The 18,120-nt window shown below is 42.2% G+C and overlaps 1 protein-coding gene across 1 annotated transcript in view; it reads right to left on the reverse strand.

Annotated features, from left to right (window-relative positions):
* Positions 1-2,191: 2,191 nt before the first annotated feature.
* Positions 2,192-18,120, reverse strand: part of LOC306947161 ((E2-independent) E3 ubiquitin-conjugating enzyme FATS) — a gene marked incomplete at both ends in the record, with an annotated part of 61,990 nt that continues 46,061 nt past the window's right edge. Inside the window, 6 exons of the mRNA XM_079536390.1 lie at positions 2,192-2,230; positions 3,141-3,240; positions 3,637-3,700; positions 13,178-13,364; positions 14,073-14,257; positions 16,218-16,514. Of these exons, the coding sequence (XP_079392516.1) occupies positions 2,192-2,230; positions 3,141-3,240; positions 3,637-3,700; positions 13,178-13,364; positions 14,073-14,257; positions 16,218-16,514 (872 nt within the window). The remainder of the gene's footprint in view (positions 2,231-3,140; positions 3,241-3,636; positions 3,701-13,177; positions 13,365-14,072; positions 14,258-16,217; positions 16,515-18,120) is intronic.

Consider the following 18,120-nt stretch of genomic DNA (forward strand, 5'->3'; position numbering starts at 1 on the left):
AGTGATTTGTGTCAAGCATTTTGCTCAGTGGGTATACCCCTAAGCTTATTCGTAGGAGAAAACTTCCACCTCACATTGCTACGTATTTGTCATGAACAAAACTGCATTTGAAGAAAAATAAAAACATTTCAAAGTACCATTCTACAAAGCCAAAAGATTTTGTGAACAGCATACCTGCTTTTAGATGGCAAGAAGGTGGAGAAACCAATGAGCCAGGGAGTGTGAAGATGCAGCAAGCCAACATGGTACCATCCTGAGGATGGTCAGCAGAGATGACAGGAAACCAAGTGCCTTGAGAGGTGTCCTGCCCCAGGCAGCATGCTGATGGGGCGCTGAGGAGCAGAAAGCAGGCTGAGCCATCACCCCTCAGCCATCACATGCTTTGTTTCCACACCAGGACTTGGAGTCCTGCCTTTCTAAGAAGGATGAGCTCCTCTGTTTGGTGAGAGGTGGCACTGGGCACAAACTGGAATGTGAGCTCTAACTGGAAGAAAGGTGGAAGCATCCTTCTGGTCCAGGCTAGGAGGTTACATGTGTTGGTGCACACACTACTAAAACCCATCGCTGTATGGTGGAGGCCCTCCTGTCTGAGGCAGGCCATGTGCTCCTCCTGGAGAGCAGCAAAGGGGAGCAGACCCAGCATGCAGCTGAGCTGAGGACACTGAGGGACATCCTTTTTGCAGTTCCTTTTGCAAGTTCCTCAGCTTGGAGCCATGTGTGGTCCAGCCCTGACTTCAGTCCCCAGTACTGCACTACTAGCTTGGTTGAAGACTTGCTCTGGGGACGAGCTCTGGCAGCTCCTCTCTCATAGCAAGCACTGCCTTACCTCGTGTGTCCTCTTGACATGTACTGAACCAATTGTTGTGTACTTAAAAATATCTGTCTGGTGTGCAGTACATTTATTCAATAAATATCTTCTCCGTTAGCAAAAATAACATCATTAATGCCACCTTACAAACCAGGAAGCTGAAACACAAAGAGGAAAAGCAATGCATTAGAGAGGATCCTGGGGGGCCAGCACAAGTCATGCAGCTGGAGGCCATCGGGGCAGCCAGCGCTCCGCTCACAAACATCGCTCTTCCAGAAAAGCTGACCTTGCATCTTGGGCTGGATTAGCAAAATAAAGCACAGATAGCAAAGGCCAACTTCCAGCCTCGTTTGAACACACTCTATGGAGTGTTTGTGCAACAGAGGTTAACACTTGCAATGATTTTTTAGTATAGGATTTGTGGCAGACAAAGGCGTGACTTCTCGAGCACTTTCAATAATTGTGTTATTTTTAACAGTACCAAATAAAAACACAACAGTTGGATAAATATTATATTCATATTTTATTCCATAAATAAATTCCATTGGTTTTAAGCTGGTTGTTTTTACTTCCAAAATGTACAAATAAAGATTTAAATATTTTTGAAGGAAACATTGCAGATGGTTTTAGTTCTGCAGTTTTGATGCAAACATACTTCTTGGCACGGCTTCTTAATATGCCATTTCTATAAATACTTAATGCTTGCAAAAGTGAAGTAAAATACATATTAAATTGAAAAACACAAATAAAAGAGTTAAGACCGAAATTTTAAATATTGCTTTTTAACAGGTAAACTTGCTATGCGAATGCACTACATAAACAGGAGTAGAGTCCTTCAGAGAGCTCCAAGATTGGTCCCTTTTGGTATGTTAAGTATTAATGTGAAACTGCTGCTGCTATGATTATGTGGTAATGCTATTTCAGCTAGTTTCTAAACATAACAAATAATGATATTCGTTTTTCTTTAGTTTAAGGATTTAACTCACAGGAAATCAATTAATAGAATACTTCAGAGAAATAAGCTCCTCAGGTCTTTTAAACCCGGCTCTATTGCTACAGAGATGTCTACTTTGAAACAGATTAAGATAAATAACACCACTGTAATTCGGTATTTGCATTAAAAATTCTTAAAATTATTTCCTCTGGGTACACTGACCATAAGTTGATGCTCTGAAACAGCTGTGCCTTTTTTTAGACTGCCTTGCTTACTTGAAAGTTGCCTTAAAATTTCAATTGAAATATAAATGATCTTTCTTTTTATATAAGGCGCCAAAGGTAAGAAAAATACCTTCACGTAATTAAGATAACAGCAAGTTTTATGGCTTATCTAACAGTCAAAAGCATTGGAGATCCAATTACGATGATAGGCAAGAGAATCCTTTGTCATTCGGTTTTCCTTTGAAGGAGCTGGTCCAGTAATTGCTGGGAAGGAAAGAAAAACAGCCTTAAGATGGGGTTAAAAATCATGAGGTGAAGTAGGAACCTTCAGTGATGCTGTGAGGTGGCACAAGACTCCTCAGATCTATCAGCTCAGATCTACCGGCTACGTTACTCACAAAATGAAAGCACTGATAGCTTTTCCATCTCAGGCAGGAGCAGCGTGGTTACACGGAGGAGCACACAGCACTTCAACAAGGAAAAGCCATTAGGTGTGGATGGCATGGTGCAGGATCACCTGGCAGTGCCTCAGATCTGCACCTAGATTAATTGTGCTCAGGTAGATTTCTGCTAGGATAAATTACTCATTTTTAAAAACTAAACGCCTTAGGTGCATGAGGCTCAGCTGTTAATGCTACATCTTAAGCAGAACCTAATGCTAAGAACCATCAGCTCTTGGGGTTTGCACATGCTAGCACAGGTACCCCAGAGCTTCATGGACCTCTCCCAAGAACCTGTCCCTCTGGGAGCACTGCTGCAAAGCTGTGGGCTTTGCTAGACAGAAAGACTACCATGCTAACCACTGCAAAACAGCAAGGCTTGGTGGCCGAGAGCTTTACCTCATCATAGTTGAAGGAGAGAGGCTTTAGGTTGGGTATCAGAAGGAAATTCTTGACTGTAAGAGGGGTGAGGAGCTGGCCCAGGCTGCCCAGAGAGGCTGTGGATGCCCCATTCCTTGTTCAAGGCCAGGTTGCATGGGGCCCTGGGCAGCCTGGTGTAGTATTAGATATGGATAGGGTGGCCCTGCATGTGGCAGGAGCGTTGGAGCTGGATTATCCTTGAGGTCCATTCCAACCCAAGCCATTGTATGATTGTATGATTTACAACCAACGGTCAGACACTCATCCTGTAAAGCAGCAAAGAAGGCTTATGGACCCGCACTGTGCATTGTTACCTTTTTAAAGATCTCCACGCGCATTCTGTTGCTCTGGATGATTATCCGCTTCTGTTTTTCCTCTTGCTTCTTTTTTACTTCAGGTAAATTGTCATAAATCCTGGAATGAAGTTAGAAGGTTAACTTCACACATCATCCCTGGGACTTGCAAGTAACTGGTAAATCTCTCCAATGCAATTCTTGGCATTACCAAGTATCTCCAAGTACCCAAAGTAGATCCGTGACACAGAACAAGTATAATAAATTATAGACAGTAATGTTACAAAAATCTGACTTTTTGAAAAACATTGCTCATTTTGGACTAAGGAATAAGATGAGATGGGTTACCTCCATGCGGCATCTCAATTCTGGGGAAGCTTCTAATGGGCTCAGTGGATTTGGTTTACAGCAACACGGTTCAAAACAGAATGTGGCCTGCATTCTAGCCCTCCTAACCTGGCCTCCAGTGTGAGGCAGCAGAGAATAGGATTGAAGACTGAACTCCAGTGGTTTGTACCTTTTGGATCTCATGTGCATCTCCTTCTCCGGAATGAATCTTTCCTTTGGTTTGAAGAGGTTATCTGGCAGAGGGAAAACAAAGTTAAGCAGAGGAACCTGTGTTTTCTGAAATTTTAAGCCTCACATCTCACTCAGTCATGATCTGAAATTCCTGATTAGACTTCTCTTGGTTTAAGCTCAGATTCTTATCTCTGTAAGTTGGTGGAAAGGCTGAAAAACTACATCTGGAGCTGAATTGGATCCCAGGACTGCCCTGTGGAAGGGGAAGGACGGATAAGCCCACAGCAACCAGCACTGTTCCTTAATTTTAAATGCATACAACTTCTGTCATTGCCACATGCAGCGGTGTACACTGATTTTCAGCCAGGCAGCAGCCACCAGTGCTGCTGTACCAAAGGACCCAGACAGGCAACTGCATGCATCCAGCAAACCATATCCCCTGCTGATGTCTGCCAGGAAGCTGGCCAGGCACGAGCATTTCCATTTCAATTTACACTTAGTTTGCGGGGCGGTGTGTAATTATGCCAAGCACTAAGAGGAAGAAAATTGTATTACTTTTTGCTGATCAGCTATGAGGGTATCTGAGATAATTCCAATCAGCATGGGAAATTATTACTGATCTTCATAGTCGGTGGGTCCCAGGAATAGGTAATTTTAGCATCTTTGCTAAAATGGTCTCTGAATGGGAAGGCATGCCTGGGAAGGACACAAACGGCACAGAGGACAGGGTATGGTGCCCTGCAAGTCTTGGTAAGCCGAGAGGCAAAGGTATTTGCAAGTGCCTCTGCAGAACATATGTATAAGATAAATATGTGTGCAAAGCTTTAAGCACTTCCATTTGCCAAGGAAGTTTAGAAGACATAATATATATCACAGCAGGCACCACGTCGGCCTCTTTCTGCCATCTCACTGAAGAGACAAAATACAATAATCAAGGCAAGGAAATAAATACAGAGAATAATTTGTTCCAGAGCTGCCCGGTGCAGACGCTGGCCCAGAGCAAAGCCAGCCACCGCTACCCAAAAAAGCCCCCTTCCCCAGCAGGTCTGCTTCCCCGCTGCTGAAGACACCAAATGTTTCGGGGATATTTATGGAAGTTGTCCTAGCAACCAAACAGCCTCAAGCAGGGGATGGGGCTACACCCAGAGGCAAAGCTGTGCTCGGATTACCGCCTTGCTCAGGAAAACTGCCCTCGGAGAATGCTGCTGCAACTCAGCAAAAATAAAAGGGAGATGTGCAGCAGCCTCTATTCTGTTCCAGCACCGTTTTTAGGATACGAATTTTGAAGGAGGACTGGGACTGCCTTTCCTCCACGTGGTGGTTATCTGCTCTTAGTCACTAATATTGCATCTCAGTAGACACGAGCAACATGCTCGACTGACTGGGAAAATACAATTTGCCTTTTGTTTAGTAGTGTTTTTATGCTCATTTTTATGCTCATTCATTTAAAAGGAATGAACACTTGGATGCTCAAATAATCCTTACACACAGAGGAGCAGATTGTTGCTGTGACCCAGACAGACCTGGTGGGGCAGCAGGGACCCGGTGGCACCAGCTTACTGGGACCAGTGTGGATCCCAGCATGGTGCCCTGCTGCTCGAGGCTGCAAACCTCATTTGGCAGCTCGGGATTGCAGGACGCATCCCTTCCCCAAGGCATCCTCTAACCCAGACAATGGCATAGGATCACGGCAGGGAGTTGGAACTGGATGATCTTTGAGGTCCTTCCAACCCAAGCCATCCTATGATTCTATGATTTCCAGGAAAAAAAAAAAAAAAAAAAAAGCTGCTATGGGCATTATTTTTCTCCATTTTTTTTTTTTTTCCCTGAATAAAAGCTGTTAATGACACATTAGCACTTTGTGTCTAACACTCTCCAGATGATACAGAAATGGATCTGAAAGGCGTCAGACTCATCTCTGTCTGCAATTTGGATGGGAACTCCATGCGTGGCTATGTCAAAGGTTTCAAAAGCAAGATTAAAAAGGCATCACGGGGAAAAGCCTCCGAGAAAAATTATCAATCTACCTTGGTTATAAATATACCCTTTGTGAAGCAGTACAGAGTCAGAAAGTTTAGGCATAGGTAAGTTTACACACATGTAAATGTTTGCGTGGTATCTCCTCGCTCACTCTCCGGTCTCTATATAATAGAAAAAAAATCACCAACAAGAAAAAAATCAGTGCTAAACCTCGAGGGATTTTAGGATAAGAATTCTAAAATTAACTGAAAAATCAATAAAAATGTTTTAAATGAGAAAATTAACCAATATTTAAATGTGTCTGCTGTTTTTATGTTCAATACTGAACACATATTTCCATCTGGAGGAGCAGCACAGATTCAGAGCTATAATAACCTCCCAAGAACACCATGAAGATCCGAATTAACTTCCTTCTTATTGAATGAAGGCCCAAGTTGGACATAAAGTCGAAAATTCCCCAAGTTCACAGCCTTCTAGGTTGCATTTTATCAAAGTTCCTTATCAGATCTCATAGCCCTGTACTGCTTTTGGAGAAAACTGTGCTGAAAGATAAACAAGAAGGGCTTTCAAAACAGATATTTGGTATTTCCAGTGATGCAACACAGTCTTAAGAAAGAATAACAGTACAGACAGACGGGCATGAAACATTTCACTGGTGTTTTAGTCAAACCCTGTCAAGACAGTGAGCTTCCAGCATTTACACCAATGACGCAACGTGCAACAGTGGTCTGCAAGGTCTCCAGAGCAGGAGAAAGAAGCTACTTCAGCAAGTTGTAAATGAAATTAAATGGGTCAACAGTGTAATATATTTTAACTCATACTAAACTGCACCACAGACAGGATGAGCAACAAACCTGCTTGGGAAGTTATTAAGAGTGACGAAATTTATCAAGGGCTAAACTCTGCCCATCAGAACATATATGTATATATATCTCCCCTAATATAAATGTGAATTCTCAAGGTGTTAGGAGCTAGAACATATCCTTTGAGGATGTGTTGCCAGTTCCTGAAAAGCCAGGCAATGATAATGATGATTCTCTACTGCAGCTGATTTTCACTCAACTAAAAAAATCAGTCACCAAAAACCCATTTGCCCAGAGAAGTTCTAAGATACTTTAGGCTTTTTTTTTTTCAAACACTGCTTCTCACATCAACAGTCCACAAAGAAATAAATTAACCTTGAGTCTAAGATAAATGCCAAGGTGACATTCAGCTCAGCATGCCCATAGCATTTGGCAGTGAATTCATCCAGAGAAATGAACTAGTACCCACACCCAGAGATGTAGGCAGTTTTGCACGTTGCATGTCAATGACTTCAGGCAATAAATGACTTCATCTGCAGTCAACAGATGAGTTTTTGCTATAAGAAAATGCAATAAGCCATTAGTTAAAGGTTTGATGGCAAGAGTGCCTGGACATTCTGCTCATCTCTGGGAAATGCTGAAGCTGAACAATGGTCCTTCTCCCAAGAGGAGCCACAGGCAGGTGGTTTGTGGGTTTTCCAACTCTCTGTGTCTGACCTACACTACAGCTATCAAGACTACTTCAGAAAAAAAATAAATTAATTAGCATCTCACTTGGCTTTCCTAATTTGTTCATTCATTCTTGTTTGACTAAAGCATATAACACTGAAGAGCCCACAGTTTCCTTAAAAAAAGCCACATTATTAGTGAAGAAACCATGACAGATCTACGTAAACTGATCAAAAGGTTTATTTCATCTTTGGTAAAACTTGCAACAGCTTCTCAATCTTGATTTCTTTAGTTTCAGTTTCTAATCATGGATCAAATCTGACCTTTTACTCCTCGATTAAAAAATCCATCATTGAAAATTCAGTTTTCAATTTGGCTACTTCAGGACCTTAATGAAATTATCCCACAGCAAACCGACTGAACTTTGTAAGTTACCCGCTACAATGTGCGTCGTTTCAACGCTGTAATTATCCTCACAGAAAACTTCGTATTTAAAGATTTCCCAATTTATCTCCACCTTCCTTGACACCACACCTCGGGAGGTGGACCCCTTCTGCAGAGGGGCCTCTCTCAGATGCTCCCCCTATTGCAAGCAGCTCCAGAAATCCACAAAAAAGGGCTTTTATCTGCCTGAAAAGCTTTCCGAAGAGCTGCCTGGACTTCCTCTACTCGATACTAATTGGCAATGTGATCTAACATACTTTGAAAGGCTTCTGACCTCAGTCTTGCTTATAATTGCCCTTTTTGCTCATCTCCCTGAGCTCTCCCATCCCCTTCCCTCCTCCTCTCCTGTTACTATCACCTTGCACAGATGCTGGCTCTCTCCCCACCGTTCACAAGGATGAGGGCACGGAGGGGACATGCCCCACTCCCTGCACCTACGTCCTTCCCTGCTGTCACAGAGGGTCCTATGTCCCCCGAAGCCAGTGCCCTGCAAGGTGCTGCCTAGGTCTATGTGACTCACAGGCGCTGCCGCAATCAATATGATGAATAATAATATCATAAAAATAGGTCATTCCTCTTCCTAATTCAATTACCGACTGCAGCTTAATCTTTATTCAGAACTGTCAGCCTTAACCAAGTGGCCAGGTGCCAACAGGATCAGCAGTGCTACTGCCAGCTATGAATATTGACAGGGAAAAGAAACCTGAGAAATGGCAAACCTGAAGTCATACGCAAGCAGAATTGTGCAGGTGGATGCAAACATTTCATCAGCCACCAATGGCATCTAAAGGCCACAAGGATGGACTTTTACAGCTGCAGGAATTGCTAGCTGCACACTTAGGGCATGTTCTCCAATTGCCATCTTCTCTCCCCACTGAATATGCAGTCCAAATAATAACCTCCCTGGCGCAGAGCTGCTTGTGAATCCAGCACTTTGAAAACACAAACAGCAATCCTTGCCCTCCAGGCTTCTGCCATTACAGTAAGGCTACTTAGAAAGGTTTAGAAGCATGGGTAAGGAAGTATAAACTTGTTTCCAATACATTACTAAAGATACAGGATTTGGAATAATACTGGATGCAAATCCAAAGAAACACAGCAGGCACATCAGTAGGGGTTGCCTTTCCACTTACGATGCCATTTCCAACCAACCATCACACTCCCAAAGGAAAGCAAAATGGAAGGTATGAAAAAACCCATACATGCCTGAGAAAATTTTTTAAACCTCTGAAAGTGCTTGTGTACTCTAAGATCAGAAGGCTGTTCATTATGCAGATTTAAAGGCCTATAAACAGCTGGTAGTCCTGTCACTGAAGTAATTACATTACGGTTTTTGAGATTTAAATCCAGTTATTTGAACATTGTTTCTATTCAGTTCGTCACAGTGGGATCTCTAATTTGTTCGACATAGTCAACAGTAGAGTAGTCTATCTTGGACTAATTAGCACACTTGAAATGTAGCAGTACACATTACCCAGCACAAAGGCTAGCACAAGAGTTGCAGGTTCTTTGCCTTCAAAGCGCTCTTGTGACGGTAATGTCTTCTGTGGGATAAATATTTCTGTTTTTCTAAGATTACCTTCAGCATTTTGTAAGGTCTTGTTCATGAATTACAGTTAAAAATGGTAAACAACTTGGATTTCAGAGTTTTTTTGAGGATGAGAAGGTAAATGCAAGCTGCACAGATGTTGGTATTTATATGGAAATGAAGCTGAATGCCAGCTCTTTCTCCTTCAAGAAACTCTAAGTTGTAACAACACTGTGAAAACATTGGATATCTAATAATTTCATGTTATTAATAAGGACATTTAGGCTGATGGAACAATCTATCAGAAAAATATTTCTGGTGGTCATGGCTCTTTGCTTTGGGTGACATTGATATAAAAGATGCAAGTCAGGAGTAAAAAAACAAATTGATTTTGGAGAGATTAAGCACAACAGTGATGACTTTACAAAGTGCAGAAGAGAAACATCTCAGGCTGCAGTTCCACCCCCATTTACACCCAAGTAAGAGCTGGCTGCTGTCTGATGGGGCAGTCCCACCTTGACTGCTTTCTGCATAGACTGCATATGGGGAAGTAGGCCAGCGAATGTCTTCCAGGGGTGGAAAATGAACGGGATAACTGATGTTACTGACGATGCTTGTGGTGTGTATGCTGCAGTGTGCTGCTCTGTGAGCGCCTTGAAGGTACTCAGAAATGCTCCTCCTGCCCAGCCACTAATGTGCCTACAATCAGTGCTTGGGGCCACTCCAATGGGTTCAGTGGAAATTACACTCCTCAGACAACAAACCGTTATGAAAAAGATCTCTGGAAAATGCAGGAGGGTGTGCTGGCAGTGAGCCCTCAAAGCCATAAAGACCTCTCCACACATCCCAGAGACAAGAGAAAAGAGGAAGCTATCAGATGGAAAAGAAGCAACCACAGGATCACACCCTGAGGCCTGGGGCTGCCATCAGTACTGTGCTGTGTACTTAAGCACATTTCCAGGTCATCATTTTACCCTCCTGGGTTCTTAATTTCAAATGGTGTTTCCAAACTGTAAAAGAGCAGATTGCTTTTGAGACAAAGATGCCTGCAGGTGGGCTGGATTTGGCAGGACTTTTCAGATGAACAGGAGGGAGGAACATCAGCAATAGTACCAGCTGAAATACCAGGGGCTGTGAGGAGGTGGCAAAGCCACTGTCCTGCACACTCAGAAGTGTTTGGTGCCCAGATCCTGTGACTTCTAAGATGCTGACATCTAACAGCTGCTTGGGCTGCAGCAACACCACCTATGTCACAGCCACCAACCTGTGTCCACAGCTTGGTCTGGTGTCACAGCTGCTCCTGCACCACAACCAATTTACAAGCAACGTACCCAGAGATGGATACGGCATTCAGCTCTGTGTTTGGATCTACAGGCTATCTACCAGATATAGGATGATATTTGTCCTTTTCCAGGTGCTTTGTGCCCTACACAAACCCCAGGCTCTCAGGCATAAAAGCTACCTATGAAACAGTGCCATAGACAGGGATGTATGCTGCCATGTTGCCTTTGCTCGGCCAGTTTGGTGTTGTTGCTGCAGGTGTGGTACACAAGCAGCCTGTGAGTGTGCTTTGGGAAGGGCTGGGTACCAGCAGAGCCATAAAAATGAGAAGCTGGCAGCAAGGGAGGTGATGCTGCTCTCTCACCATCTCCCACCTTGCCTCCTGATCACAGCTGTGCTTTATGAGCTGGAGCAGCCATTTGATGTAATGAAAACCCAAAGAGGGAATCCTAGTTTTAAACAATAAAAGGAAATGAAGTGCTTGATAGATCAGCTCTGATCCAGTTTAAGCACTGGAACAGGGCTGGAGGTGACATTCCAGGAGTGACATGGCTGCTTGCACCCACAGCCTCCCTTGCTCCAGGTTATATGTGAAAAGGCATCTTCAAGTCGCCAGGATTTTGCTGTCCACTTCTCAACCAAACTGGATTTGCATTTGTTATCTGAACTATAGCTGCATTCTCCTTTTTTTAATTATTATTATTTAATTTTCATTGCTTTAAAGGCACATTTTACATGCTAAAATAGCCTTTCAGATAATACAGAGTAATGATGACAACAAATGACAACTTCTCCTCCTTTCTACCTGCAGGACAGGCAGAAGGAAACGTAAGGGCCATGACCCCAGTGGGACAGACTGTTTCATCATCAGAGACATTAGCAGGACACAGGCAGCCAGCACCCTTGGTGAGCACACAGGGGAATCCCTTGGCTCTTCTGTGAGAGGGAGCATGGCCAAAACATTCAGGAACATCTGTACTAAACAAAGATCCCATACTCTGGGACTCATTAGTGATACTAATCCTTCTGCACAATAGCATCCACGAGGAGAAGTCCTAAAATACCAAATGTCAGGACTCAGAGCAAATTAAATATGCTCTGAACACTCCTACACAGCCCTCTGAACTGCAGCCCACACAGTTGTGCTTTATCAGCAATCTAGGATTTACAGCATTAATTACAGTTACGCTCCAACAACAGACTCATGACACTTCTGTCATTACAAAAATATTAAGATCTTACAAATAGGAAATTACACTTGGCTACGTGAAGGCAAATGAGTTATGGAAACTAAAGATTCTCTTTAGACAAATTTATCTTTAATGACCAACCACTAAGAGAGGGAAATAGTAATTTACTTGAGTGATTAATGAACATATTTCAATCTTATGCTTTTATTGCTCATTAAACAAGCATAAAAATTAATCATCATTTAAGAAGAAAGAGGTTTAACCTTTCAACTTCTTGTATCACCAAGTGTTTACAGAGAGGTTTGGGGGGGCTTTTTAAGATGACAACCAAAGAAAGAGATATGTGCCACTTCTTCTGAGCAGAATGACAAACTCTTCCCAGTGAGGGAGCTCAGTTGGGCTGGCACAGAGCCCCAAACTGACTGCAGCTGAGCAGTGCATCCCCGAGCCATTCGAATCCAAAGTAATTAACCCTGGATAATTGAAGTGCTGAATGAATTTTATCAACTCTTTAAAAGGTACTTCATCTTCTTTGCTTTGTTTACATGTGCTTATTTAGCTCTTACTATAAATCCCATTATGTATGTAAGATAGGTTCCATCACATGACATCAAACGGCATACATGTAGTGATAGAAAATACTATTCCCCAATATAAAGCATGCCAAGGGAAATAAAATTGTTTTGAGGGGTATAAGCAGAGCTGGTGTAGTCTTAATGACCACGAAGTTGTGGAATTCCATCACTTCCTCATTGAAAGACTTGGCAGGTGTTACCAGTCATTGCAAATCATTTGCCTATCATCATCTTTTCAATGATAGGGGGATTTTTGCTTGATCATGCTTTGTCAGAAGAAGAGATGAAGACAACCTTAACTGTAATATGGCTATTTAATGTTTTCAGATGTTTTATTGTTCAGTAGAATAACGTGGCTGTAAAGAGCCACAAGTTTAAATCCAAAAAGTAATTTAAATAGCCTTTTTTTTTTTAATTAGTTAACTGAATTAAGGAAAATCCAGATGGCAATTAATAAGAAAAAAAAAAAATTGCGTGTGATTTGTTTACCATGTTGTGTTTAGGTAAGATTTGCAGGGATGCTGTTGTAAGGGAGCTCCTGGATATTGAGGGCAATAAAACAGCCTAATCATTAGGATGTTGCAGAGTTTAGATGCATCAATTTATGCCTTGCATCCAGCTGCTGGGCAGACAAACCCACCTTCACCAGCTCAATGCTGAGGGCTTCACGTGTCAAGTGGTGAGACTACACACGATGCTGCTAAGACCCAAACACCACCCGTCCTCCTACCTGAGACTCCCCACTCCAGCCTTTCTGTGAGCTGCGACAGGTACAAAATGTCAGTGATGCTTCTCTACAACAAGTAGCAACTCGTATCATGCTGAAGAACACAACTGTTTGTGGTAATGACAAAACGTGGCCAAGGAAGGCTGCCATGGACCAGAGATAACACCTGCTCACTAACCCTATCCTTACAATTCAGAGACCTCATTCTCTGAGCATCACGACTGACAGTGGAAATAGGAGCAGCGGGTTTCACGTCTGCTCCCATCAATACCGAAATGTTAGACACGAGTCAAGGTTTGAAGAACAGCTCCAGACCCATTAACTGGTCACAACATAACTTACCGCTGAGTGGGTCAGGAACAGTGTATTGCTTTTTTTTGTTTGAAGTGGATGCTGAGGAAAGCTTGCGGGGTGTGCTCACTGGTGCATCACTCTGCTGGGCTTTCCTCTGCTGCACCATATGTTCCAGTTTCTTCAGCCTTTCTTGCGAACGGGAAATGAAGTGAGGCTTATGGATTTCTAGTGCTTCCTAAATAAAACAGAGAAACCACTTTGTTTTAGAAAAAGGAAGAAAAAAGTTGTGGTATTCATCTAGCTAGGTTCGGTAAGAGATTCCCTGTACAAAAAGCTCACAAACGGCCTTCCTATCTGCCTTTGCTCCCTTTCATTGTAAGAAAGGTGCTCTGGCATGCACCTTTCCTCGTCACGTAAAGGAGAAAATTTCTGGGGAAAAAGAACACTTTTAGAAGACTTATCCGAGAGGTTTCAAATTACTTTTATGCTATCCGTATTCAAGTTCTTGATATTTTGCCTATTTCTTTGTCTCACCACATGCCTGAAGTAGCTTGTCACTGTCTGTTCACAAACTTTTCCATTTACTTAGGTTATCATGCAGATACTCCTGTGGATGATCCAGAAGGATCGCGTTTTCCAGTCAAAGTTTGGGAATGTCTCAGTACAGAGACCAAGAACAAAGGTTTATCTGCAACTTGCACTGGACCAGGAGGAAAGCAGGTCTGCTGCTGGGGCTTGGTGCAATCCTGGATCCTAGCCATGAGTAAGGCAGCCCCAACTAGTCTCAGCAACTAATGAAAGTGACCAAAATTCACCCGAAAGGAGAACAGCGAAGGAAATGCCAACTTCTACCCACAGCCAGTTCCCAGGAAGCAACAATCATCCAGGAAAAAAGAAATCTCTCAAAGCCCACATTAACACCAACAACAAACGGGTGTTTTACCTGCAGTGTCAGTGGGGCTGGTGAACCCTTCTCAGGCTCGGAGCCAACACCTGGCTCCATGAGCACGCTGTGTGTCCCATAAGTGCCACCTGGCCAGCAGGCTGAGGACAGGGCTTCCTGGCTGGCTTGCGCCTGCTCCTCCTCCTTCTCCATTTTGCCACTTGAACCACGGGACTGGCGATCACCTTCAAGAGATTTAAAAGTTCATTAAGAGCGCGCGGTTAATTTTTTATTGAATTCTCCACCTCATTAGACAGAGAGGGCAATTTCAGAAATAAGAATGCCGAGGTATTATTAATAGGCCTCATTAAGCAGAATAGATCAAATCTAATCATGGGTGCTACTCGCTGCCCTGTGACACCCAGAGTAGCTTTCACATTAAGCCAGACATGGCACAGAGGTGTAATTACAGCGCTCTGATGCTCAGCTCCGTTTGCTGGTAGCCACCTTCCGAAAGCAAGACGCTTCTAAACACAGCTACATCACAGAAAGCAGAAGACATCCCTCTGCAGCTCACAGTTTACTTCAATTTATTGCACAGACTGCATGAAATAACGTATTGTTATGGGCCTTAATCACATAACATTTTTCTTGGGCCGTACTGAGGATTTCATAAACCCTACTCTTGTTTTTACTTTGCTGATAATATGGTTTGCTTTCTATCACTTCTACATTTTCATTAGCTAGTGGAATGACTCCATGAAGAAAACTAATAAACCAGGGCTTAATATGCATTATAGCACATTATTATGAAAGCTGTCCATTCGCAAAGTCCCGAATCGAGAAAAACATTGATTTTCCACTCCTAGAATTATGCTTTATTGCTCTACAACTGATATTTTCTGCACTAGTTAGGGTCGAAAGAGGGAATGAACTCAAAAATCAGACAGTTGATACGTTTAAAAAAAGTGACAGAATTAGACATAATCAAAAATAACAAATTAACTTCAGGTCCATATGCACTATTTTGAGAAGTCACACTGAAGTACTTCTTCCTTGCCAAATAATTTGATTTCTAGAACTAAACATCTGGGAATAAAGCCCATTACTGTTTTATTTCAATTTTTGGTTACAATAAGCTTAAAGTACTTTCCTCTTTATGACATATTGTACATATTATATTGTACTTAGAAAAAAGAAAAGTTAAAATAATCTGTTTGGGGTACATCCGCCTTATAAAAGCTTGAGCTGCTCTTCCTCTCTAATATTGTTCTTCTTAGCATAACTCATTTTGGACAAAAAAAAGTTGAAACCTGTGACATGAAAATTAAGCTCCTCAGTGAGTCTAGTTTTCAGAGGTGTCAATTAACGTTAACAGATCTGAGTGGATGCTTCATTTTCATAAAACAAAGACATTTCCAGCTAATGAAATGGCACGGTTTAATTTCTGGCACCAAAAGCAGAGCAAGAGCTGCTCTCACCTGAATAGGTGTTACGTTTAGTAGCGTTATAGTCAGTAATAAAAATGGTTTCCCTACCTGACTACAAAACAGCCACTGCCACCACCACCAACACAAATCTACCTATAACCCGCTGCCTATAACCAGTTGTCTTCTGCAAAACTCCATGCATGAATTCAACTTCCTGTGCCATCTCCATTTTAGCTTTTTGAGTAAACACGAGAAGACATCCACATAGTGCTGAATTCGAAGAAAGTATGTTTTAAGTGCTGGAACCTTGTTGATAAGCAATCGTGAAACCTTTTTCTTTCCATGAAAATCTCTCCAAACAAGACATTTCATGCTATGACTGTGTCCCAGATAGTTCAGGCTGTCGTATCACAGGAAAAAGAAAAGGAGATTGCAGAAGTAAAACCGAACAAGGTTGTAAAATAACCTCACAGTGTTTCTTCATTGGGCTGAGAATGATTGACACAGCAGTCGTAACATTTTCTCGGGATTTTCTTGAATCTCCTCACAAAGTAAACCCATCTTTCTCATTTTCATTTTGTTTTCTATTAACCATAGCAATGCATACAGTTTGATTAGTTGATGTGATCTCTTGCTAGATGACTCATATTCAGTACTTAAAGCTGGACAAAAATGGACTGACTTTCCATTATTTCACTTTTTTTTTCTTTGAGACTGATCTCATCTTATTATTGAAACCATATTCCTAAAAACCACAGTAGGATTTGTACCTTACTTTTTAGGAGCTGGTTTTGCCTGTGAACTTTTTCTTCTAAGAGGACTCTTGAAGAAGCTTTTATATTGCACGTACAGTTGGAGATGGACATTTTTGGTTTCACGACGCCCTGGGTTTGGATCTCTTTGGATGCAGAGGTGCCCTTGGAGGGATCGCTCTTTTTTGGTGAGCCATCAGTGTCAGCTGTGGTTGCTTTTGCTTTTCCCAGTGTTGTACCCAGAAAAGAGGCAGAGGCTGTTTTGCTTCTCCTGCTCATGGTGCACTGCTTCTTCTGGCTTCCAGACATCATTTGCTTTCCTGTGAAAAACAAGAAAAAAAGATGTATAGCATGGGAACATTATTATTTTCAGCCTTCTGTTCCTCATCATTTTTATTTCCAGCAAAACGGTTTTCAGGCATGTATTTTAGAAGTTGTAACTGATACAAACATTGTTGTGACTGCCACGCAGCTGTACTGCAACAAAACATTAACAAAACATGATCGAAATAATCAGAGATACTTCATAAAACTAAGCTGCTATTCTAAGCAATATATATTCACTCTAATGGGCGGCGTGGAAGGAGTGAAGGCATTTCTAATACAAACATATGACATATGACTTTCTCTTGTCTCTTATTCACTGGACAGAGAGATTTTAGCTTTGTTATACCTGGTCAGAATTAAAACTATGGGTCCAGGTGTGGCTGTGAGGAGAGCAAAGGTCCAAGCGTTTCAAGGTCTCCATAGTGTGGTGGCTGCATCATAAGCACCACCCCTATTGCACAAGTCTGAGTCCACTTTCTACCTCTGTACAAAGCCATGGCAGAAACTAGCAGCAGAAAGGTCCGATTTGTACAAGACATGCTTTCTCCTGCTGTTTCATGAGAATGATGTTGAATGGCAGCTACAACTGCAGGACTCTGCCATGCCTAAAGCAACAGAACTCATCAGGCAAGCTCTATGCTACACATACCCTAAAAGATGATTCCAACAGACCACCACTGCTGCCAGCAGAACTCCAGAAAACTGAAAGCATGGGCACATGAACACACAGAAGTGTCCAGAATAGGAGAAAAAAAACAGAATTCAGGAAAGGAAATGCAAAGAATTGGGGACAGCTTGGAAAGGGCAGCAGGATCAACAAGTGGGAGGAAGACAAAAAAAAAAACAGCAGATGGGAACTGTTCTGTGCTCTTATAGAGTACTCCCAGAGGTCCCCAAATGGTCAGCACCCACACAACTGTGCACAGCATAAGTGCTCTTGTTTTTTAATGCTGTGCAAAAATTGCTTATGGTCTGTCCTAATCACAGGCTGGCTGGAGACTTGAAGATTTATGTAGGAGGAAATGACTGATAGTTATTAAAAAATTAGTGAATTTTTTTAGTGAAGGAAGATTACTTCTATCTTTGTCCTCTCTCTCATCCATCCCATGAAAAGTGATGAAGTGGCACATTATGTTAGACCATTCCTTATTAAGCAATATTAAATCCTGCTAGTGAGACGCAGGGTGTTTTCAAACCACTTCTCTATCCTTAAATCTAATTCTAATAGATAATAAATTATCTTTGCCACAAAGTTTCCTACATATTGCAATGGTCAGAATAATTCATACTTCATTCTTGTCTTCCTGCATTTTGGGGAAAATCAAAGACATTGTGGTAAGCAGCTAGTCCTTTCCCTCACCATGAAGGTCAGAAAAGTGTTTAATATGATTTTACATTTCCTTCTGTCAACTCAACTGCCAGTACAGGGAAGAGCCAACTTCTCAAGGGAGTCTCTAGTGGGGGATCTCAGAAGATCAGCATGGGCAGAAAAATTAACTTTTTTCTAATTAAATGAATTCCATCCTAATCAATTTCACAGCCAAACAGAAAACCTGGTCAAAGCGAGGAAGAGCACACCCAGCTCCCAGACTCCAATCT

Source organism: Tetrao urogallus, assembly GCF_951394365.1.
Source record: "Tetrao urogallus genome assembly, chromosome: 5".
NCBI classification, from domain to species: Eukaryota; Metazoa; Chordata; class Aves; order Galliformes; family Phasianidae; genus Tetrao; species Tetrao urogallus.